Source organism: Hemiscyllium ocellatum, chromosome 17, assembly GCF_020745735.1.
Source record: "Hemiscyllium ocellatum isolate sHemOce1 chromosome 17, sHemOce1.pat.X.cur, whole genome shotgun sequence".
Lineage (NCBI taxonomy): Eukaryota > Metazoa > Chordata > Chondrichthyes > Orectolobiformes > Hemiscylliidae > Hemiscyllium > Hemiscyllium ocellatum.
The window spans coordinates 51,800,769-51,826,783 of record NC_083417.1 but is presented as its reverse complement, the minus strand read 5'-3'; the positions used below and the strand labels follow the sequence as shown (position 1 = coordinate 51,826,783).

General features: G+C 41.6%; 1 protein-coding gene across 2 annotated transcripts in view; it reads left to right on the top strand.

Moving 5' to 3' along the window:
• The first annotated feature begins 261 nt into the window (after positions 1-261).
• The window catches only part of bcar1 (BCAR1 scaffold protein, Cas family member), a 240,737-nt gene continuing 214,983 nt past the window's right edge, over positions 262-26,015 (top strand). For both annotated transcript variants that reach the window (XM_060838154.1, XM_060838151.1), the window contains exon 1: positions 262-1,097. In XM_060838154.1, coding sequence (XP_060694137.1) covers positions 1,086-1,097 — 12 coding nt within the window. In that variant the 5' untranslated portion in view covers positions 262-1,085. The remainder of the gene's footprint in view (positions 1,098-26,015) is intronic.

Genomic DNA, 26,015 nt, shown 5'->3' with positions numbered 1-26,015 from the left:
CGGGAAATTGTATCGAATTCCAGGAGACCGTTAACCCGCATGTTATTAAATAGTAAATGTGAAGTGGTCGGTAGGTCCAGCACTTGGTTCTGAGATTCCCCCCACTTCCCCCGAGATAACCTGACCAACCCGAAGCGCTCCTGTGGACAGGGTGGGCCAGGCTGTGGGGGAGAGTGTGTGGCTGCACTGCTGCATCACAAGGCTTTGGGAAGAAGCCTAAGCTTCAGCCAGCAGCACCCTGTGCAGGCTCTGTGTGTTGCCGACATGTAACTCTGTGCACCCAGCTCAGCTGGAGGGGCACTCCAACCAGCCGAGGCTGTCTGGTGTTGGGCAGACTTTTTTGCCCAGAGCTGATGGAAGCCGAGAGAGAGCGGGCTGCTGCCACTGAGCCTTGCAGCAGCGCGGGGTATTCGGAACCCCTGCCCCCCTTGGAGAAGCTGGGGGTGTCAGGGTCCCTTTAATGGGAACTCTTTGCCCTCTGGATTGAGTCGGTGTCCCAGCGCCTGCGCTCTGCACGGCTGGCGGTGCCTTTAAGGTGAAGTTGCTGATTTCGTCATTGCAGCCGATTGAGGGGAGGAAGGGAAAGAGGAAAGAGAGAGAGAGAAGGAAAGAAAGAAAGAAGGAGGGAGAGAGAGAGAGAGAGAGAGAAGGAGAAGAGGTGCCGGGCGCTAGGGCTGTCTGGGATCTGGGATCTGGGGTCTGGGGTCTAGGGTCTGGACATCACGTCAAGGAGTCAGTCAGACAGCCAGACACTGTGTGGAAGTTGGGCTGCAGCTCAGGAGCTGGACAGCAGGAGCCCAGGGTTAGGGGAGAGGGACAGAGTGACAGGAGGAAGGGAGGGGGAGCTGAGCACCGCTGTCACTGAGCTGACAGTCACACAGCGCTCCAAAGCAAACAAAAGCTGCCAAGTTGCTCAGAGGCTGACGATCCTCGGCACCAGAGAGAGAGAGAGTATGGGATCCACCTGATCGCCTTCCGGAAAACCGGGCAGCCCTTCTCCCTCGCCGCTTTCCCAACGCCGGGAGGAAACTGCACTGAAACTGATCGGCGCCGCGTCCCTTCTCGGATCGCCCGGAGCGGGGGAGATGTCTGTGCCCGTGAGTAGCTCTTCACATTTCACCGAGTCCCCTCCCCGGCGGCGAGCTGCAGCCTCGCTGCCTGTTTGTAAAGCTCTCACTCGGGTGAGATTGCGGTGCTGTGTATGGCGGTGTTAGTGGGAGCTGGTTTATTTTTGAATGGACAGCGAGCCTGTGCATTGCTGTGGCCGCCTGTGGGAGGGTGTGCAGGCCGGGCCCCATAGTCAGCTATCTCCTGGAGCTCTGGGCACGGCCATTCCCCTCTCCTCCTAGACTAGACCTCTGCCCCTGGACCGGTGGACGGGGAGGGGAGAGTGGGCATGTATTTCCTTGTGTACTTTACCCTGTAGAGTTTATGCAACTGTAAAAGAATCCAGATTTAGATTTTTTTTTCAAAGCTGCTAAGTGTAGCATTTGCTGGGGAAGCGTTTTTTTTCTGAATTGGAGGAATTGGTTAAATCTTCTTCGTTTGTTTACAAACGGACGACACAAGAATACAGATTGTCTGTTGATATTCTGAGTGTGAGTGTAAAACTTCGGATTCCTTTGGCTTTTCTGCTCTTTGGCCATCATTGCCACCTCTTCCTCCCTCTCCCCTCCTCCAGCCCCAACAACAGAACAGACTGACTTTCACCAGCAACTTTTCCCTTGAATACTGTCCATCGTTTCCCTGACATATTCCCAGGATCCCTCTACCTCTCTGTGTCTTTGGACACAGTCTGTTTTGTTAGAACACAGTGACAGGGTGAGGGGGAAAATGTGCAAATCCAGGACTGTGGGACAAGCCATACAGAGAGATTTTTCATCATTCAATTCCATCAGGGCGTCACATCGGCCTCATTCCCTGGTTTGAAGGTTACCTATAGGAGTCCTGGTGTTTAAGCAATGTATTTTGGATCTGGGTGTCACTGGAAAGGTCAACACTTATTGTTGACCCTTTGTTGCCCTTGAGAAGGTGGTGATGAGTTGTCTTCTGAGAATTGCTGCAGTCCAGTGGTAATGATGGACTCATGATGCTGTTAATTGGAGAATTTCAGCTTGTTTTACTGGGCAAGGAGGAAGGAACAGGGGCTTCTTTCCAAGGTCAGTGTAGTGAGTGACTTGAAGGGGTACTTGCAGGTCGTGCTGTCCATGCTGCCCTTGCTCTTCTCAGTGGTGCTAGACATGATTACCTCCAGTTCAACAACTTAAAATACAGTCACACTAGTGGAAAGCAACTTGTCTGGACCTAACATGAAATTACCTTCCTGTTGTTTAATAGACTAAAACTTAGGTCCAGAGCTTGGAATATGCACGTCATATGCTGCAATCCCAGATGCTATGAACCTGTGCTATAATTACAGTAAATAGATCAAAATGACCACTTGGATGGTTTCACTTTACTGTTTTCAGGCTGTGTCAGTATAAGGGCTGAATCAGATGTTTTATTAATGTTTGGGATCTCATCTGTACTGAGTTTAACATGGAACAGTGTGGTCAGTGTGACAGGGTTGTGGCAGTACCTAGGTGGGGTGCTCCCAGTAATTATACAGGGCCAAAGGGGACAGAATCTGATTCCTCAGCTGGTTCCTTCCATTTCATTCGTTGGTGTTTAGATCGGTGCATCGTCCTGAAACTGAAATCAAATGAAATTCAATAAACTGAGTGCTGATTTGAATTAAAACCCAGGTTTTGCTGATGGTGTTTGTCGTCTCTGAGTAATGACTCAGCATCTGTGCCGTGAAAACGATACCTTTTGCGAGACTGCATGGAAGTGCAGTGCTGGCAAATTGCTGTGTACCAGTGTGACTTGTTTCACCGACACTGAGAGTGTAAGTTAGTGTCAGTGACCATGGTTAGGACTCCCTAGTATTTTGTTAGGTCTCTAGTATTTTATGAAAAATCACTGACAGAAACAAATATCTTTGGGGAAAATGGATAAAATGCAATTATAAGTAATCATACAGGGGTTTATTTTATACAAAAACAGCAACAGTTTGAATAGGAATTGTTCAGTTCAGATAGTCTGTCTGTTCCAATATTAGATAAGCTGCTTAATAAACTTTATTTGCTGGGGAGGCAGTGTGTAGTGGTAATGTCACTGGACTAGTAATCAGGAATGATCTAAGGACATGGATTTGAATCCCAACATGATAGATGGTGAAATTTCAATTCAATTTTTAAAATCTGGAATGGCAAGCTAGCCTAATGATGACCAAGGAGCTATTGTCGATTGTAATAAGACCCCATCTGGTTTACTAATGTCCTTTCAGAGAAGGGATTTTATTGTCCCTACCTCGTCTGGCCTACATGTGACTCCAGATTCACAGCCCTGTGTTCTTCTTAACTACCCTTTGAAATACCCTAGCAAGGCAGTTAGGGATTGGAAAAAACTGCTGGTCCAGTCTGAGGTGTCCATGTGCCATGAATGAGTTTAAAACAAAAACATCATAATACTTGTGAATTAGTAAATATTTCACTATGTATTACCACATGAAACCTGATAATGTACTGAGTGAGTTTTAAGAAAAAGGTAGCGTAGGAGATGAGAATTCTCTTAGACAGCAAGTTGTTATGATCGGAATTCAGTGTGTGAAGGAATGGGTGGAAGTAGATTCACGAGCAATTTCCAAAAGGGAATTGGAGTGTTTGAAAAGCAAATATTTGCTGTGTCTTGGGAAAGGAGCAGGTCTAATAGCTAAACCAAAACTCCATCCTGGCCTGAATTACTGCCAGTGCTGTTAGATTCTTGCACGTGGAAGCAGGAATATCAGGACACATCTGGATTGTCACTGTAATGTTCTAGACTGCAGCGAGGTGATCTTTTGGACTGTGTGCTGTGATGCAATCCTGTGTGCAAACTAACTTCAGACTCTGAACTTCTGTGTGTCTCAAAAAGGCAATAACAGGATTTTAATTGCTGGAAGAATAATGTTCAGTTTTTAAAACTGTCTAATACTATATGAAAATTTCAAATTATAACTTCCAAAATATGTAATATAGGAGCTGACCAATGGCTAATTTGTTCAGAGCACTGCAACGTGAAACCACGTCGTACTTGATTTCGAGTTGATCTGTGTCCTTCATTAGCTGACTTCATTATCTGACCTCAGACATGCAGCAGTATTCTTTCTCAGTTTGTTTACGGGATGTGAGGATGGCTGGCTGAGCTGTAATTTTTGTTGCCTATTCTTAAGTTGGCCTTGAGAAGGTGGTGGTGAGGTTCTTTCTTGAGTCCTTGGGGTGTGAGTAAACCCACAGTGCTGTTAGGGAGGGATCGTCAGGATTTTGTTCCAACAGCAATAAAAGAACAGCGATACGGTTGTAGGCCAGGATGGTGTAAGACATGATGGAAAGCTGACAGGTGGTAATGCATTGACTGTCCAGGTGCTTCAGGGTGCTGGACGCCATGGGTTTGGAAGGAGCTTTGGTGAGTTACCAGTGTATCTTGTAGATGGTGCTCGCAGCTACAAATGCGCGTGGTTGGTGGGCAAATGAGTGTTGAATGTTAGATGGGATGCCAGTCAAACGGGGCTGGTTTGTCCTGGATTGTGTAGAGCGACTCACATGCTTTTGGACTTGCATTTATCCAGGCAAGTAGGGAGTATTCCATCACGTTCTTAATTTATACCTTGCAGATAGTGGATAGGCTTTGGGGAGTCAGAAGGTGAGTTACTTGCTGCAGAGCCCCTAGCCTCTGACCTCCTGTTGTAGCCATAGCATTTATAACAGCGAGTCCAATTCACTTTCTGATCAATGGGAACCCCCAGGTAATGGAAGTCAACCAGCCAGTGTTCCTGCTTTGAATCAATATCTTCAAAAAGGATGTGGAAGGACGTTGTAAGATAAATGCCTTGTATTCACAGAATGATTTTCTCATTATCTGAATGTCACAATGTAGCAACTAATTAAGTACTTCTGAAAAGTAGTCACAGTTGTTTTGAAGGAAAAGCAACTGTTAATTTGTGAGCTGTCATAAACAGCAGTGCAGTAATGACCAGTAAATCTGATTTGTACTTTACTATTGGGATAAATATTGACTAGGTCTTTGCTGGAATATTTTACACCCAGCCAAGACAGCAGGAGGGACGTTGATTTAACATGTCATCAGAAACTGATACTTCTGACAATGCACCACTCACTAAGTACTGAACTGGACTGGCCACTTGGCCATGTACAGGTTAACGGGGTATGTTTGGTCAGTTTTCTTTTGTGTGCAAGTAAACATGTGGAAGATACTTATAATGAGGAGAAAAAGGTGGTTCTATGATATGATGCTCTTCATGATAAAGTAAGCTATTGGTAAGCATTGTCATCTAGCAGTGGAACTGCATTTCTGTTGCGCTTTTCATAGTTAAGACATCCCAAAACGTTTCACAGCCAGTGAAATACTTTTGCAGTGTTATCACTTTTTTCATCTGGGAAATGAGGCAACCAGGTTGAGCACAGCGAAATTGCATAAATAACAATGAGATAAATGGTTGGCTTAGCTATTTAAGATAATGCAGGTAATATCTCTGTATTCGTAGTGGAGGTTGCACACTTCGGCCTATCACCCTCAACTTGACCTCCTTCCACCTATCGCATTTCCAACACCCCTCCCCCAAGTCCCTCCTCCCTACCTTTTATCTTAGCCTAGTTGGCACACCTTCCTCATTCCTGAAGAAGGGCTCATGCCCGAAACATTGATTCTCCTGTTCTTTAGATGCTGCCTGACCTGCTGCGCTTTTCCAGCAACACATTTTCAGCAGTTGCACATAGCAGCCAGTGTTTGTTTATATTGAAGCTGCTATTCTCTTGGATTAATTACATTAAAGGGGATGAAGATATTTGGAAAACCTTTTTTCCAAATTGTCACGAGTAATAATTTTTCCATATCTCAATGTGACACATTTATTTAGTCACAGTATATAGATTTGCAAAGGCCAGATTGTGTTTTTTTTTTATGTTGAGTGATCAGTCAAAACCTTTGTGTGTTTTGTTGTGGTTACAGAACTCCCTGAAAGGAAATCTGTGGTGATAACTAATAACATGAAACAAAATGTAAAAAAGTGATGCTGTGATAACAGATGAGAGAAAATACAGTACAGATCAAAGAATCCAGCTTTGCCATCATTTTCATTCACACAAAGTTCCAATCTTTTGTACTTAATAAGCCGCTGATTAACTGTGGCCCTCTGGTTTAGGAACATGTGCACTTCACAATTCAAAATGCTGGCTTTCTATCTGTTTCCTTTATTAGACCTGGATAACTGTCAGATCCCATCTCTCCAATGTTGTCCCTCTATATATTGTTTGACCTGTTCCAGAATCATATAATCAGCTCACACCGCTCCTTGGGTTCCTTCGAGCTTTATTGTATTTCAGTCTAATCTCCGGAGCCTGTGACATTACATATTGGATTAAAAAAAAATCAGGCGTTGGTGTATTCTTTTAGTAATGTCATTATGGGTATGCAGAATAGGGTAGAATCACCCGTGAAGTTGGTTATCAGTGTTCAAAGGTTGTGTTTTGCACTGGAGAAACTGGATATCTGTATGAATCCTTTTGGAATCAAATCAGTGTTGTTTTGCTGCAGAGTCCCTGTGTGCCCTGTTAGAAAACCAACCGATGTCCATTATTTGGCTGTACAAAATGCAGGCAGATATTTTGAAAGTTTCCATTACAAGCTAAATATTAGAGCTGTGACTTCAAATGATTTTCAATTGCCCAAGCAATAAACATTCTTTAGTTAAACCCCCAATTAGAAATATTAATATGCTATGAGTGTCAGATATTCCTGATCGCTGTGTGGTTTCAAATTCAATCTCTTTGCTGATTTCCTTTAATCATGGCAATGCCTTGATTTCTGTTCAGTGCAAGTCCCTTTGAATGTCTGTCACCAGATGATAGTTCTGAGGCAGAATCACGCTCATTGCGAATGGTTTGTGATTTGTTATTAGCTATGGATGAATAGCTTGATCCTTCTCTTATTACTGGGTGGCATTTAATGATTTATTAAACCCCTAGTCCTAAACTGAGATCTTGTCTCGGATGGATTCTGACCTTTGGTGAATGTATTTTACGTGCTTCTTTTTCTTAATTATGGGGATAACTGTTATATGTTTTCATTATTTTTCTCGACTAAGTTATAAGGAAGAAATTGCATGCTTTTGCAGCTTTAGAGAATATAAGCCAGCACTCCATGTATTTATTTAGCAATTGAAACCTGCTGCAGTTTACAATTACTTATGAGTCATTAATTGTTTTGTATCACATACTGTGCTCTGATTCCACATAGATAAAACAATGCCAACAATTTCTGTGTGCGTGCGATTGCTTTCAGCAACTTGAGCTCTTATCAGCTCCTTTTCTTTTAATATTACGCTAAATCACTGACTTTTTCCATTTCTGAAGAATGGTCCTTATCCTCTCTCTAGAGATCATGCCTGAGCTGCTGAATGTTCCTCATACTTTCTACTTTTTCAAATTTAAAATTTCTGGCATGCAGGGTCTTTTGCTTCTGTCCTTTTATTTAAATAATTACAGTTGTCTCTGCACTAATGTAACTTTCATGGTTTCTGGACATAATGGAAGAGCCACCTTGAGATTCTTTCCAAAAATTGTCATTTGTTACGTGTCGCACCCCTCGCTCCGAAAGATGGCTTTTTTGCTTTAGTAAGACACTGTTTTCGAATTAATTATCTACAGCCCACTGTGTTGAAATTTGCTTCGTGGGCGATCACATTTTTCGGCGAAGGCACTCAAAGCTTGGATGCACCATGTCTATCTAAATGCTGTGGAGTTGTTGCTGTCACCAGGGGCTAGCTTTTCGGCTCTATCCTAAAAATACCAATCACCGAGTCCTTTGGAGTGATGATTTTATGAACCTTGTGGATTAATCGTAAACTAATTGGATCTGTTCTGTTAATGACGTGATGCTGGTTTTCCAGATTGTCACTTGCCCTGAATTTGAATGTGGTGTCCCACATATTGATCGGCAGCTGTCTTAAAGGTTGAATAATTCTCAATCTGAATGGCCTCCTCCTCTACCTATATTCCTCTGATCTCATTCAATGCATTTAAAGAGATTGGTATTTCTGTCTGTCTCTGATTTCCCTCCATCCATTTGCAAATGCTTTTATCTTCACATAGCAGCCATTCCCCTCTGACTACCCATAGACTTCTTTGGTTTTCCTTGAAAGAGTCCCAGTCCTGTGGAGTGTGGCATAATTACGTCAAGGCTGACTAAAACAATGTGAGCAACACAGCTCATTCTAACCTGGGTCAAAAAGTGCAGTGCTGGAAAAGCACAGCCGGTCAGGCAGCATCCGAGCATAAGCTCTTCATCAGAAATGCCATTCCTGATGAGCTAATGCTCGAAATGTCGACTCTCCTGCTCTTCGGATGCTGCCTAATCGGCTGTGCTTTTCCAGCACCACACTCTTTGACTCTGATCTCCAGCATCTGCAGTCCTCTCTTTCTCCTCATTCTAACCTGGCAAATGTTTCCATTTTAATGTCAGATGCAGATTGCACGTAGTTAACTTTTTGGTGGTGGGGGGGGGGGCTCCTGTTGTGGATTTGGCTGAAGACTATTCATTTGAAAAAGAAACAAACATATGGATTCTGCTTTCATTTGCTGTGTTGCAAAGGGGACAAACCCAAGGCAGAGTACACTGAACAAGTAGCTCAGAATTCAAGCAAATGTTTTTTGTACTTCCATTTTGCATAAGTTTATCTAAAAACTTGAAAAAGGTCAGAAACTGCTGAGCAGTCAGACTTTGAGAACTCTTTTTATTATGTGAGGTAGGACAAGTTGGTAAAGCTGTGCTTTTAAAAAGGTACATTGGGTCAATCACTTTATGAACAAAGGAATGGAGTATAAATGTGCAAAATCAAGTGCGTTGCACAAAGCCTCTAAGTTTCTGGTTAGACCCCTGCTTCCGATTCTGGCCACCATGTTTTAGGAAAGGTGTCAGGGTTTTAGAAAGAGACAATTTACTGAGATGGTGTGGAAGGATGAGAACCTTCAGATTGTATGGAAAATGGGAATTATTCTCCTTTTGAAGGAGAGATTTGATAGATGTTTCAAAATTATCAGGAGTGAATAGGGCAAAACCATTTTCCACTGGCAAGAGGGTTAATTACCTGAGGGTCAGATTTAAGGTAACCTAGTTTAAGTGCTGAGTGAGAGATGAGGTTGCAAAATGATGTTATTTTTATGCAGGGAGTTCATATTGTGTAAAAAGTACTGCTTGAAAAGAGTGATGGAAACATATTGAATCGTAGTATTTCAAAGAGAACTGAAAATACATTTGAAGACAAAACATTTGTGATGGGGGTTAATTCAGAAACTGTTTCTCTGTCATCTTTTAAAAATAAAGTGTTAAATGCCTCATTTTGTACTGTAAAATTCATCATTTTATGATACAGTAAAAGATATCACCATTGAGATTTACTATTTGAATTCACTACTATAATGTGAACTGAAATAAATCGCAGAGAGAGATTGATGTATTTTCCACTTCTTTCAATTGCTGCCAATTGATATGATTCCAGCTATTGGGAATACTGGACAAGTCAGATCCCAGAGTGCGACCTAGCTTGATAGATTGTAAGTTTAATCTTTGCACTTGGTTATTTTGCTTGTTCATAATGGAAATTTATTCAAATCAGGCTGTAAATATTCTTTAATGAAGGAACTGCAGATTTATTGCACAAATGAAAACAACAAAGCTGTGTAAATGACTGACTGACCGCTTATTAAGGTCTTAATATAAACAGCAAAACAAAGTTTTAACCTGCTTTTCAGCAAAATCCATTACTCACTCAATCCCAGATGAATATCATTCCTGTCTTTACTCTTTTTAATTTCCCCTTTACTGGTTTCTTCTCGAACTGCTGAAACCATTGATGACTTCTTTCCAGTTTGGCTGATGAAACAGGTGTGATGCCTAAACCCCCTTTGCAATTCTAACAGCTTGATAATTTCCATACAAAGTCTCTCAGCATGGAGACTTCATGAACTAAAACCTGATAGGGTAAAAACTGTTTGCCTATTCTGAATTCCTGATTCGTCTGAACTGAAGTCAAAATTAAACTAATGACCCTGGCCTGTTTTTTTGACTCCTGTCTATTGTAAACACGGCAATATAAACATTCCTTCAGTTAACCCTTGGGTATCCTGGTAGGCACTTAACTGAATTGCATGCCTTCTTGGTGGTGATGTACTTCGATTACTGCTCTAAGTTATTTTCTAACCCTATCAAATAAAATTTTGCTTCATGAAATTGAAACCAAAATCCATCTGCCTCTATTTTAAGCATCCAAATTCCAAAAATGCAAATCATGGTAACATGTTTAACTCAATTAACATTATTTCTGGTTGGACCTTTATCCCCCTTTCTGTTTTGTGAAGTGGGAAGGCGTTCTTGATTAAAATAATGAAACATTTTACAAAATTGCTGAGTTGCAGAGCGTATTAATGACTTACATAGTATGGTTACAGGATTTCTTTTTCCTGTATCCTTTGGAAGGGAATGGAGAGAAATAATGCCAGATTTTTGGGTCCTAAATGACCTTTTTTGATCCTTGACCTCTTCCTTGATTTCCTGTTAGCTGTTGCCAATCTGTAAAGATCGCAGAGTGACCAAATAATTTTCCAGTGGTTATTTGTTCACTTGATATAATTTGAACTGATTTTTCTTTTGATAGAGACAGTGACTGAAGTTGACATTTAAGAGAGAAAATAGAATCAATGTAAAGTTCTATGTAATTCCATATGGAGGGGTGCCCAGCAGTTTTAGTTTGACATTGTGGATGGTAACGTGCTTTTTTTTCTTTTGAAACTGATGTCGGAAAGTATGTGCAGCAATTTGCCTGGGAATGTATTGAGATTTTATTTCCGTATAAAGTGAGAGGGGTATCAGCACGCTAGCTACTGCCTACATGCAGCCTGTTGGACAATGGCAAGTATTGGAAACCAGGTTGAGGGTTCTCAAGATGCAGTTTAACATGTGTTCTGTATTAAAGTATCTTGAAAGAGCTGTTCATTATTCCGCTGTGGAAGATGCGGCCCTTCAGTTGCAATCTGTTTGCTGGTTACTGCACGCAGGGGCTGCTGCCTCTGCTGTTTGTTCCACTCATTAAACTTTTAAGTCAACACTTGCAGAAAGTGGGTTAACACAGGGGCTGTGACACGTCTACCTACTTCTTCACACACAGTAGAGGAAAATCTGTTCCTGCAAGCAACTAATTCAGTGACTCTGGTGCTAACATATTTCTTCCAAATCAACTTAATGGGATACTTTTTTTAAAAATATGAGTAGCTAGCTGAATAAAGTAGCAATGTCCATGCATATCTGAATTAAGGTTCTTTCCTACAGGAAGGTGAAGCCTGAGATGTTTTCTGAAACAAGACGATGAGACATAGAAGTGGAAGCAAGGCCATTCGGCCCATCGAATCCACTCCGCCATTCAATAATGGGTGGGCATTTCAACGCCATTTACCTGTACTCTCCTCGTAGCCCTTAATTCCTTGCGAGAAGAAGAATTTATCAATCACTGCCTTGAAGACATTTAACGTCCCGGCCTCCATTGCGCTTCATGGCAACGAATTCCACAGGCCCACCGCTCTCTGGCTGAAGAAATGTCTCCTCATTTCTGTTCTAAATTAAACCCCTCTAATTCTAAGGCTGTGCCCACCGGTCCTAGTATCCCTGCCTAACGGAAACAATTTCCCGGTGTCCACCCTTTCTAAGCTATGCATTATCTTTTAAGTTTCTATGAGATCTCCGCTCAACCTACTAAACTCCAATGAATACAATCCCTGGATCCTCAGCCGTTCAGCATATGTTAGGGCTACCATTCCAGGGATATGGGTTGATAAAATGATGAAATGGTTCAATTATGTAAGCATAGAGGAAATATGTATGGTATGGCCGCACAGTCGAAATCAGGTTCTGCAGCTGCTGCATTGGCCTGAGCTGTTTGTTTTTTGGTACTGTGGGTTTATCATTGCCTCCAGTCACAGGGCAGGACACAGAGACACGCCTAAAACTGCTGCAGCCACAATGGGAATCGAACTCAGGGCTGTTGGTGGGAGTTCTGCTGAATCAACTGAAAAACAACTGGGAAAGGCTTCTCAACCACTGAGGCATCACTGTTCAGTGACAACATAACCCCAGCTCCAGACTAAATCTGGGTCTCAATGTAAATGTAAGTCCACGAGAAAGAAGTGGCACATTTCAATCGGGGAATGAAGATAGGACGGAAACTCCGAGAATCAAGTTGTGCAGGAAGTGCAGGTAAAATGATAGTCAACGAGACATGAGACCCAGTAATCTACTGATGTTAAAATGAAACAACACTAAATGTGAGGATTTATTGTACCAATGTAAATTGAATGATATAACACTAATTGTGTTATAAACTAATTGTTGCAAATAATCTATCAGTTAGACTACAATAGACCCAGAATCGAGAGATTATAGAAGGTTTTAGGAACCATAATCCTAAATTCATCTCTACCTCTCAATCAATACTATATGAATCGCACATATACTGGATTAATGCTTTAATACTACTGTATATGGGGAGGGCGGGGAGCAGAGGTTAGATGGGGGTGGAGGTGGTAGGTTGGGGGTTGGTGGGGAGAGTGGCCTCAAACAAGAATTAGTAAAGGGAATAGTCCTTATGGAAGGCAGAGAAGGGTGGGGAGGGGAAGATGTTCTTGGTGGTGAAGGCTAATTGCAGTTGGCGATTGTATTTGAAGATGATGCGTTGGATGCGGAGACTGATGGGATGGTAGGTGAGGACAAGCAGGACCCGTCTTTATTGTGTTTGGAGGGGGATTGTTTCGAGCATTGATTATTAGGGAGAGACATTTTGACAAATTTGGAAAAAATGTGCTTTTCTTCCTGTCCAATTCTGTTAATATGGGAAGTTGTTTAGTTGCTACATAAGAATTTATCAGTTGTTGGACGGTGTAGTTGGACCTTGTTTGTATTTATTTTGCTTTTGTACATTCATTCCTACCAGCCGCAACCTGATTGCCATTGAGAGGGAGGAAGGGAATGTACATTATAGAACACCCATCACTGTCCTCTCAGCGTCTTGGTGTGTTACAGTTTGAACCGTATTCCTTTGTAATGTGATAAATACAGAAAGTGCTGGAAAAACTCCTCAGGTCTGGCAGCATCTGCAGAGAGATGTTTCTGTCTGAACAGATACTGCCAGACTTGTTGCGATCCTCCAACACTTTTTCTGTTTATATTACAGACTTTTTATTCCTCTGTTATGTGCAATGTTCATTTTTAAGACATCCTAAAAGTTAGCAGATTTCTTGCCATTTGGTTCCTTTCTTGCCAACCGGTGCATCTATTTGTTTTGCTCTCAGAATTGGCATCACTAGCTTTGTTTTATTGACTGGAGTTCCAACATTGGCTGGGCAGTTAGTCACAATACTGGAGAACTGACCGTGTCTAAGGGATTGTACCTTACCCTGAGTCTGGACTTTCAGGGAAGGATGGGGGAGGGACATGACAAACTACAGGGCAAGAGAAGGGATGGGATGAGGCATTGACCAATCAAATTAAAGGAATGGTAGAGTAATGTTGCAGTGCATGCAGTTGTATTGGAACTTTGGGTTTACATATTATGCTAATAAGTTGAATTGTCCTCTTTTCAAAAATCACCAGTTGAAATATTAAGATGGTTTCACTGTGATAGAACCGTTGATTTTCACAATTAATTTCGGAGAGGATTATTAGAGAAGGTGGGCAAAGCAATCTCCTCTGCAACCCAGTTCAAAACAATCTCTCGGGGACCAAATATTGCTCCCTTTCCAACCTGGTATTGGCTGATATCTATGCTTTCCTTGCCAGCTTTCTCCTCTCCTCTCCAATGATGATTCGAGCAGGTCCCTAGATCCTGCTGATGTAAGGATCCCTCGATTGTGTTGGCACAGTGGGATTATCCCACACAGCTATTGTCCATTGACTTTCCATGATTAATGCAGCTGCAAACCTGCAGTAAGGTGGTGATGAAGATGAGAAATGACAGTGGAATTTTCCTTGAGCCTGTTTGCACAGCAAGGTAGCAAAGCCAATTGAGCACTTCTCCTGTTAAACTGGTTGTAATAAGGTCAGTCAACACAGGCCGGGGATTGGATGTAATCTAACCTGATCTTCTTCAATTGGTGAACTATCTGAGCAGTTAGGAAGATCGTTGTTAGTCACATTCTGTGATGTGATTATTGATTTTCTACGAAGATATGTTATTATGTCTAAATATATTTTCTAATGTAAAGCTTCAATGCGACACAGTGGCTCAGTGGTTAGCACTGCTGCCTCACAGCACCAAGGTCCCAGGTTTTGATTCCAGCCTCGGGCGACTGTCTGTGTGGAGTTTGTACGTTCTCCCCGTGTCTGGGTGGGTTTCCTCTGGGTGCTCTGGTTTCCTCCCACAATCCAAAGATATGCAGATCAGGTGAATTAGCCATGTTAAATTGCCCCTAGTGTTGGGTGCATTAGTCAGAGAGAAATGGGTCTGGATGGTTTATTCTGTGGAGGGTCGGTGTGGACTGGTTGGGCCAAAGGGCCTGTTTCCACACAGTGTAGGGAATCTAATCTAATCTAATTTGAAGCGTCACAGAATGGAAGGATATTATTGGTGTGATTGTTTACCGGTGACATTCACACTCAATCCTACCAGCAGTTTCTTTGGGAGATTGATAAAGGAGCAGGATTGATGGTGAGTATTGAGATCTTTTCAGCCTCCACTGTCCCATTCCAGTGAAGGGAGTTGAGACATGCCACATGCACACAGTCAGCAGGCAGAGGTAGTCAGCTGTGTCTGGGGACTTTGCCATCTGGCTCACCCACTGGTGGAGTGGGGCGGGATTGAAGAGGTCATTAAGAAGGTAAGATTGGTGGGAGAGTGGGAGGGAGAGCGACAGAGAGATTACAGCCTTCTGGTGAATCAGCTACGGTTAGACTGTGCTGTTATTGCATTATCCACACTATGACCATAATGTGTGGTGAATGGTCAAAGAAAAGTTTCTGCAAATATCCTGATTGCCCTCAGGCAAGGAAAGGAAATCGACACATTCACCGTCTCTCACCCACCTGTACCACCAAGAAACACATGTCGGGGATATTGGGTGAGAACAAAGAAATATTGCATTTGTAGAACACCTTTTTACAAACTCTGGATGTCCCGAAAGTGCTTCTACAGCCAACTTAATCCTTTTTGGACTGTATACTCAGATGTAATACCAAGAATGTGTCAGGCAACATGCACACAGCAATGGCCTGATCAGCAGTTGTGATCACTGTTGCCTGTAAGCTGCATGGCTGAGCAACCTCTTTGCACATTCCAACCAGCATGCAAATATCAATATGCAAATCTCAGCATGCAAATCTCAGCATGCAAATGATAGCATGCAAACAAGCGGCCCCAGTGGTCATTTGCCTTGCTTGGATTTCCAAGATCACAAAATTTGGAAAATGTTCACCTTCAGTCCTTCTGGTTTGCACCCCATCCTTGATGCTCCAAAACATTGGAGGGAACATTGGAAACGATGCTGGTTCAGGCATTAACATTGGACAGGAATTCCATGGTTCACTTTGATAGGAGAGATGGGGTTTTGCTCTGATGCCTCCTCTTCAAGGCAGCACCTCTAACCATGCAGCATTCCCTCAGTACTACAGTAAAGTGTCAGCCTTGATTATCTGATTGAGATCACTGAAGTGAGATTTGAACCCACAGCCTCTGAGGTGAGGTGGTAACACTGATTACAGTTGACAAGATTTGACTCAGCAGCAGTGCCTGCTATTGTTGATTTGGTTGTTGGCACTGGGTACCTAGTCTGCTGTATGAAGAAGGTTCATTCAATGAGTTAGTTATTGGAACCTGTGGGACCCCCCTCAATCTCTCTTTTTCAACAAAGACCCAAAGCTTCCAACTTTGGAGCAGGGCAGTCACTGCTGAGTGGGAAGGATTGAAGCTGAAACCAATTTATTTTGGTGCGCAAATGTTTCATTCGTACAGCCAGGTGGGTGGACTCGGTTGGGAAGATGGAGGAGGAGTAGGTGCTGGGGTAACTGGAACTGAACAAAGGTGATACATTGTATTTTTGGTGCACAAGAGAGGGACAGGGCTTTCATACTTGTGTTCGTAAATAGCTAGTTAGCAGTGTGGATATTATTATCCCTCGGTTTCAGCTGGACAGCTTGCAACAATTGAAGAGTATCCATTTGTGACAATGACTCCCTCTGAGGCAGTATGTAAAATACCCATTGCCTCAGGCCATACCACTCTGGGAGACATGTGCTCAATGTAAACATGCAGTAAGATACCAATCAAACACCTAATGATAGAGGAAAATCTTTGCTCTTAACTCCAAAAGCAAATGAAGTCACTACATCAAGCGAGTTAGGAGAGAAAGCATTCCTTGTTCTCCGGGTTACCTGGGCCAGATTCCAAAAACATCAAGAGTCTGAACAAAAATACTTTTTTTTAAATTCAGCTGGCTCCACAGTACAATGTGTGCCTGTTTTTTTTTATTTGGATGCTTTGGTGCCAGTTATTATATTTAGCAAGTCTGTTAAAGCTATGGTCCGATTGCACACCATGTAAATTTGGGTGCCTTTCCACAAGCGAAGAATGCCAAATATATATCCAGGAAAATACTGCTGGGGATATTAAACACTTCCCATGGTGCATTTCTTTGTTCATTGTATTATGTCAGGAGAGACATTGACATACTTCTATATTAACTACATCAACTTGTCTGTTAACTCGATTGAATGGAAAATCTTTTCATGGAAACACGTAGAACTTTACAGCAGACAAGCAAGCCACGTGGCCCCACATCTGTATTCCTTGTGTTTATGGCCCACACAATCCTCCACAATGTCTTAATCTATCAACACATCCTTCATAGGTTTACCTGGCTTCCCTTATTTCACCTTGATGACGATTTGTATTTGCATGAGTATCTTTAACATTGTGACATCGCCCAAGAGGAATATAATCAAACAAATGAAAACTAAATGAGCCAACAAAAAAGACATAAAGACAGTTAAATAAAAACTTGGTGGAAGAGCTGATCTTTAAAGAGTATCTGAAAGGAACAGCTAGATTGGTTTAAGGAAGGATTTCCAATATTCAGAGCCTAGACAGGTGAGAACACTGTATTCAGTGGAGGGGGCATTGAGCTAATTGTTATTTACTAATAACACCATGATAATTTGTAAATTTTTGTTTTTCCAATTGCTACAATGTATTATGTGATGGCAGCTTTACTATTTATTAGATTGAATGCTCCAATGTCGTTTTTACTTTGTAGTTGATGTCTGGAGATTAGGCATAAGATTAGGCTATGGAGTCAATTATAACCGAAGATGCAAACCATTTAACTGCAAATCATTCTCTCTCTGTCTGTCTCTGTCTCTGTCTCTGTCTCTGTCTCTGTCTCTCTCTCTCTCTCTGTCTTTATTTCTGTTAATTTGCTTTTCTTTCCAGTTTTCATATGTGACTGATGTTGCTTTGTACTTGTGGAGAGTCACTGAGCTATGGGAAAAGATCCCCCACAGGTGGTAATTTTACAATGCAGAAGTTGTTGATGGAGCTACAGAGGACTGCCACACAAGCTGATAATTGAAGAATCTCCTAGACATTTATGACTTGACATTTATCGTTGGCTATTTAGAAATGAATCCATTGTAGAGTGCATACATTTGTACGGGATTTATTGCTCATGTCAAAAAGAAACTCAACCTTAGATAAGTGAAAAACGCTGCCTGAATTTAAGATCCCTTTGGTCCAATTGGGTACTGTGTTATTTGTTATTGTGGCTGTATCCTTTCAGACATCTTAGATACAGGTTGTTCTACTAATGCATGTGTTTTGTTAATGCAAATTTGCTATAATGTGATTGACAAATTGGGGACACTGTTTCGACCGTGCAAACTTTCAAAGTGTACATTGGCTATAACACAAAGCAGGCCCCATTAGTTTAAATGGTGCTGCTACTGCACCATTTTCTTATAACATGGGATTGCATGAGAATGGAACTATCGTGTTACAGCAGAACTGACTGTATTTCTAAAATGGTTATGATTTTCACAAAGAAATAGTAAAGAAATGAACATTTGCATTTTTACAGATGACAATCCAAAGTGCTTTGTACTCTTTGATATATAGTCAGTATTGAAATAAAGGAACTAGAGAAGCCAGTTTGAGCACAACAGTCCCCATAATCAGCAATGTAGTCATGACCAGGTAATCTGTTTAAGTTGTTGCTTGAGGGAAACATGTTGAGCAGGCACCTGATGTTCTCCTAATCTTGGAATACTGTCAGATATAAACCCAGCTGCAAGGGCATTTTAACATATAGAAACTTTTATCGATGTGACTATTATTTATGTGTACTGCCATCTTCAGTTGTGATGAAGGATTATGATATTGTTGTTTTGAAACTTTGGTTCAATCCACGTTTTGAGCTTTTTATATCTTTAAACTTGATTTGCATTTTGATATTGTGTGGTTTAAGAAGGGAAGGGCTTAGTTTTATACTTGGGTTCTCTGAGTGGTACCAGGGTGTTTGGAAATGTAGTTACATGCATTTGATGAGCCCTTCTAACAAAAAAAAATCCCTTGAGGTGACTAGTTCAGTGCCTTAGGAAAATGAAGACGGAGAAGAGGGGAAAAACATTTTGGGCTTTGCCTCACAAACCAGATATTCAATGACACAAAGGGGATAGAGACAGAAAGAGAATCGCCCAGAAATTAGGAGTGTGTAAGTATATTTTTGGGAGAGCAAGTCTAAGGCAGGAAGAGGCTGTTAGCCTAGCAGTCTCTTCAAGCAGGATTTGAGTTGAAAAGAAGTCCTGAGTGGCTTATTATGTAAGGGAAAGCTCCGGAAATACAAGATGGCAAAAGAGGAATTTAAGGAGACCATGTTAACAAAGAAATGAAGTTTGTTTGCAGTTTATTAGAGGGACACCTAATGAGACATTAACTCAAGAAGATAACATGAAGAGAATGTAGACATTTGCCCGAAAGAAATGAAATACAGCACTGTGAACTGAAGGAGGAACTTGCAAGCGGACATAGAGTGAACCTTCGCCAAAGTTTGAGTATCTTTTTAAGGTGTTTATTGAGGGTGAAAGATTTGGAGCTTTTTTTAATGGTTTCTGTAATTAGATCATTTTGGATATTTCTTAAACAAGTATGTAAGTTAGCTAGCTGAGCTGGAAGATTTGTTTTCAGGCGTTCTGTCTCCATGACTAGTTAACATCATTAATGAGAGTCTCTGGTGGGATGTCCCACCTCTCTATTTATAGGTCTTAGTTTCTTAAGGTGGGTGATGTCATTTCTAGTTCTTTTTTCCAAGGGAAGGTAGATAGGAATTAAATTGATGTGTTTATTGGTGGCATTCTAACTCTATGCCTCTAAGAATTCTAGTGTGTGTCTTTGTTTCGCCTGTCCTAGGATGTGTGTGTTGTCCCAGCCAAAATGGTGATCCTCTTTGGCTGTATGTAGGGAAACTAATGATAGTGGGTCATGTCTTTTGGTGGCCAGTAGTGTTCATGTATCCTAGTGACAAGTTTCCTGCTAGTTTGTCTGACGTAGTTTTTTTTACAGTTCTTGCATAGTATTTTGTAAATGACATTAGATTTGCTGGTGGTATCGAATGGATTCTTTGGGTTCATTAGTCGCTGTTAGCTAAGAAACAAATCCAAATAAGGAGACACAATGCAACCAAAATCTACAGCCACACAACCTTACCTCAATGACATATATCAGAAATGACATCCAGACTAGTCAGACCCCTTGGCACCATGGTAGCCCACAAACCTACCAACACACAAACACTGACTAATGAATCTAAAGGATCCATTAGGTATCACCAGCAAATCTAATGTCATTTATAAGATACCATGCAAGAACTGTTTATAAAAAAACTACATCAGATAAACTAGCAGGAAACTTGCCACCAGAATCCATGAATACCAACTAGCCACCAAAAGATGCCATCCATTATCACTAGTTTCCATACATACAGACAAAGAAGGACATAACACACATGGGACTGTGCATGGGACAACACACACACCCTAGGACAGGCAAACAAAGACATGCACGAGAATTCTTGGAGGAATGGCATTCTAACCAGAACTCCATCAATAAACACATTGATTTAGATCCTATCTACCTTCCCCTGAAAAAAAAACCGGAAATGACATCACCCACCTTAAAAAACCAAGACCTATAAATAGAGAGGTGGGACATAGCACCAGCACTTCACCAGAGACTCTCCCTGATAATGTTACCTAGTCATGGTAACGAAACCTCTGAAAACAAACCTTCAAGCTCAGTGAGCTAACTTACAGATTTATCATCAACCTGATCTACAAATCTTTTCAAAATCACTAATTTCTTAAGCAGTGTAAAATAGTTCTTTGTTCCATTTTGCGTGAAATAAACCTTGTGCTGCCAATGTACTTGTGACAAAATAACAATGTGAATGTATTCAATGACTGTCATGATGATCAAGCAAATAGCATAAATAAAAGTTATGGTCTATCAAGCCAGATTTCACTCTGGGATCTGACATGTCTGGTATTTCCATCAGTTGGATTCATAACAGCAGGAATAATGTGGCCTTGTCTGAGGTACTATATAGAAGACTATGACCTGGTTCTGAAATCAAAACGGAAGTTGCAGAAGAGCAAAACTTTCTCTGTGCATATTTTTGTATCTGTGCCTCATGTTTATATTACCTTGGCTGTAATAGCTTTGCCATACTACTAAGGTCTGATAAATTGTTTAGATGGTCTGACTATGAGATTATCACTTACTTTCAGGTAGATATGTTGCCACCGTCCCAACTTATTTTGTAATGTCATATATTCGTCAAATAGTATAGCGTAGGATGAGGGTATTCAGCCCATGTAGCTTTCACCACTTTGTGCAAACAGCAATCCAATTAGTCACGCATCCCTGCCCATCCCCACCCCCACCACACTCTAGCCCCATACCCTGGCATGTATGACTCCTTCCAATATCAATTGTTTCTCTCTCTCTTATTGTAAGCAAGAAGAGAATTTGCATTAATCGCCCAAATATGGTAGGTCCACTTCGAGAGCACTTTTAGTTGCCATTGTGCGTTTTCCCCTGTTTGGGGCTGTTCAATTGTTCGTTTTGACTTCAGTCTTTGTACTGCCCTAGATTCTGAATGTTGGTGTTGGAAGAACAGATGCATCAGCAAAATAATTCAGCCTACCTACTGCACGTTGGCCTGGTGCACATTGTAAAGTAATAGCAACACCACCAGAATAGAGAAAGCATTTCAAGGTGAACAATTAAAATGGATCTTTCTGATGGACACGTTTATCTAACAACATTTATTTTGAACCTTTAGTACAGTAAAATGTTCCAAGGTGCTGAGCAGAATTGTAATCAAATAAAAATCAACACTGTGAAAGAGATATTGGGGTGGGTGACTAAAGTCTTGGTCAAGGAGAGTCTCTGTAGAAGAGAGGGAGCTTTAGGAAGGGAATTGGAAATGGTCCTGCTCAGGTGCAGAATATCTGTGCAATGTGGTTGCCTGGGAATACGCTCTGAGAAAGCATTGCAAATTGTTTCAGTTTCTTACTGAAATTTAGATAGTGGGCCAAGGAAGTAAAGCTGAGTTTAAAAATAAGTGGAAAGAAGAAGCCTTTTATTATTCAAATACATTTGATTTTTGTTTAGTGAGTGCCCATTCCTTTTGATTCAAAATGCTTTGTAGCTGCACACTGTTCAGTTCAGACCACAGTACAGTACATTGCAGTACAAATCCAGTGAAGTGCCATGCTATTGTTGTTGCACTTTTCACATTGAACTCATTGGTGTGATTTCTGGAGTCTCTAGGCAACAGGCATATCTGACCTGGATTGCTTTTCTTTGAAAGCACTCAGTTCTGGATCCCTTTTTGACTGACTCGATTGCTCTGTCAATACTTTGGGCTCTATGACAGTGGCAAGGTTTCCATGAAAAAGTGCTTGTCAAATACTTTACCCCCACCAGCTGCTCAACAAATTACGTATCTTTTATTGAGCAAGTAAGATAATCACTTGTAATTGTGTTATTTTGAGAAAAATTATGATGCTTAGTTTTTCTGCTCTCTGAAAACAATAATGGAAGGTAAACATTTATTTTTTGTGTGTGTGGAGGTAGAGTCCCTTTGAAAATTATTGGTGTAAACTGATTGAGTACTATTGCTTACTTCAGGATTTTACTCTAACCTCCAGGCAGAAGTTAATTTGGTTTTAACCTTGCTGGGGTGAAATCTTTCAACCCCATTTCCACCTCCGTATCCATTCTTTTGCCCAGGCCATTTTTCCACCATGTCGCTAGCTGCACCTGCTGACAACTGGTCGCTTATAAAGCCCTTGCCTTTGGCATCCAAAGCTCAGTTTATTCCAGCAGTGGCTAACATAGAATTTTGCCGTCTAAAATTGTGACTCTTTCTCTATTGCATAAAGCCCCATATCCCCATTGCCCTGTGCTTGTAATCTAGTGTTTCTCCTGTCTGGATAAAGTGACTTTAAGAGGGTGATCTCCTGAGAGAATCTCCCCAGACCTTTACCATTTGCCACCTGTTTTCAGAAGTTGCTTATGGCCTTTTCCCGAATTTGCCTAATGAATGTCCACTGATTTTCCTCAGCCTGAGCGTGTTCAGAGGCATCTCTATTATTGCTATTGCTGAGGTGGTGGCTACCTTGTGTCAAGCGGGACAAGAATGAATAAATAATGTCCTTATTAGCCTCTTTCAAAAAAAAAGTGTTTGAGATGTGGATCCCTGTTAGCATTGAGTGAAACTCTATATAATGAGCACCTTGGGGATTAAGTTCAGGCAGTCACTTTTGACAGGTGATTTCCAAGTGTGTATCATTGCAGTAAAAACCATCAGCTCTCCATGTCTCTAATGTCAGTAACAGGTGAACAGTTCAGCTATAACTTACACATGAAGGGATCTGAAGAGATATAAAAATCAAACCTATTAAAACTGCTACTGATGGACATTATTGTCAAATTCACATTGGGGATAAGTGTTAGTGGGCACACAACAGCAAGATGATCCTAAAGTCTGGGTTTCACCTGAATTTACTGCAACATAAATCATTGTTTGCTAAAGGGAGACTGACAGCAGTTTTAGTTTGAATATAATCATTTACTTATTTTGCCTAAAGTGCAATTAAAACATCTGTTCATCTTCCTGCATAAAATCAGCTGAGTGAGTGCGTGCGTTACAACGTCTTCACATTAACAGAGGTACCATTTGCAAGCATTTTGACAAATTGCCTGTGTGTCTTCCTGGCGAGGCTTTTGTGAGCATCTGGCGGAGCTGCTACCTGTAACACTCACTGTTGGCAAGGAACGTTGCTTGAGAGTGAATGGACACGGACACACACACACACACACACTCCACAGCAGAATGGGGAAACACGGGCTTCCAAGAACCCCCCACCCACCCACTTTGACATGCCAACTGTGTCAATGTCTGGCTGTGTGATTCTGACCTTTAGCACCTCCAGTGCTTCTGTTCCACTCAGTTTTGTGCTGGTTCCAGGACAGCAATACTGATCCAGGTACTGTTCCCTGTATCCATCAAGCTCTACTGGAGGCTGAATCAGAAGAGCTATCCGAGTACCAAGGGTCTGATCTCTGCTCTGCAGATCGATGAGAACATAGATCCCAGCTGCGAGCTGAAGAATGGAACCTGCCTAAGTTTTGAATAGGGGCATGGGTTGATCTGTAGCAGCAGCACTACATGTCTTTCTTCACTGGGCCCAATATGTTAACTCTGCTTTCCCGCCACATTTGCAGCCAGGCCTGCTGAACTTCCCCAACAATTTCAGATTTCCGGTTTGTTTTGTTTTATCCCGTTGTTTCCATGCTGTATTGGGTGGGCCAAGGCTCAGTCTGTCCCCAATGAAAGACCCAGCCAGTATCATTGCTCTCAGCTGGTGGCATTTGCTGCCAGTGCTTTAGCAGGAGTTTGGATAAATAGCATCCTCTGTCTTTCTGCTGACAGTGGTAACTGTGTCATAATGTAAGGTTGAAAGATTTAACTAAGTTTCTTCTACCATTTAGCATTTAGCATCATTATCAGGCTTGAATGATCTATAACTTCTTTAGGTTAGATGATGAACACATTATCACATTAATATTTGGTATTCATTACGACTTTGAGCCATCTGTTATTAAACAACTATTCCAGTACTTGCACATTGACCAATAAAAATGTTTGCTTACTCCAATGGGAATGTGGACTATATTGAAGAAAGATTAGAGGTTTTCCCACTGTGTGGTACATTGGGAGATCCCAAGTAGTCTAGTCACATTATAATATGGTAGTACTGGGACAAAGGAAAAACACAATGGTACATCGATTTATCATGATTCAATGCATTGAACTGTGTGCACAATGGATTTCACACAATGACGGAGATACAAGTTCTGTTCCAGGGTTATTATGCTGCCATCTTTGATTGTTTAATGATTCATGATCCAATGTAACATCATTAAAATGCTGACCACCACTGATGCTGACCAAATTTATTTATTCCAGCCTTTAATAGTTGTAATATGTTTATTTCTATGTTAACCAGTATTTTATTAATGGACCAAAGTGGACTGAATTGATAGATGTCAGTAGTGATCCCTTATTAATTGTTCTACATTATTTCAAGCAACGATATTTTCAAAGGCCCAACAGCCATAAAACCGCTGTTTAGGATTCCTGATGCGATCACCTAGATTCCAACCTTGGTCTGAATTGATAACTCCACACACAATCTGTTGCCTGTGTCCTTGATACTTGGGGAAACTGGCCAGAGCCAGGGGGCTTGGGAGGGCAGAGGGGAAAGTACCAATTCTTGACTCCTTCTGTTTTACCAACAGGATCTGCACAGTGAAATAACTTCACTGAGGCCAGTATTCCATCACCAAATCATCCTTTATTTGCAGGTGGAGTGTACTTAACACTGGTCGAGCCCCCTCAGAGCCAGCTCTCTGAGTGAACAGGATTCCTGACACTCCTGTTCTTATCTGTTAGCCAGGGCTCCCTGACTGTGGCTGTTAACCTGGTCCAATCAGGGAACTCAGGTTAAAATCACTACGCATGGTAACTGTCATGGAGGTGCCGGTATTCCACCTTCAGACCCTGGGTAGACTGGTCAGGAGATCAATGTGGAGGGGTTGATATTATCTAGGGAGAAGGAAAATAAATAGTTCTGTTTGTTTGTAGCCTGTACATCCCAGCTATAATACAAAGCTCTGGCTGTAGGTTTGTTCGCTGAGCTGGAAGAAACCTCAACCTGAGCTACAAATCTCAAAACTCGATAATACAAATGTAAACTAGCGTATTGCACTGTATTGTGCAGTCACTTTGCTTGCAGACTTTTTGAGTGGGGATAAGAGATCTGCAGGGTTACTGTCACCACTAACTGATTATCTGGGACCACAATGTCACTGTGGGTGGGTGGTCAGTGTAATATATCCCTACCTATCAGAGAAGGTTCGTGACCAGAACCATTGAGTTATGTTCATGACCTAGAAGCATCAAACATCTACAACTAGAAGCAATTCTGCAACGCGCTGAGTGCTGGACAATGAGTGCAAACATATTTTAGCTGCATAGACAGTGATGTGGAAAATATGCTGCAGCCTTGCAGTCACAGAAAATTGTGGATTAAAATTGCTGGTTCTTCAAGCTGTGCTCTTTGCAAATCTAACCAATGTTCCTTTCTGGAAAATTTTTTTTGGAAAATTGTTGGAATGTCTTGAAAGCTTTCTCTGTTAAAATAAATGGCAGTGTGATGTAGAATTCCAAGAACTCCTAACATTTTCACGGGAAGCTGCTACTTCACACCAGCAACAAGCTGAATCTGTGCCTCTCTGCCTCTCTCACACTCGCACAGTG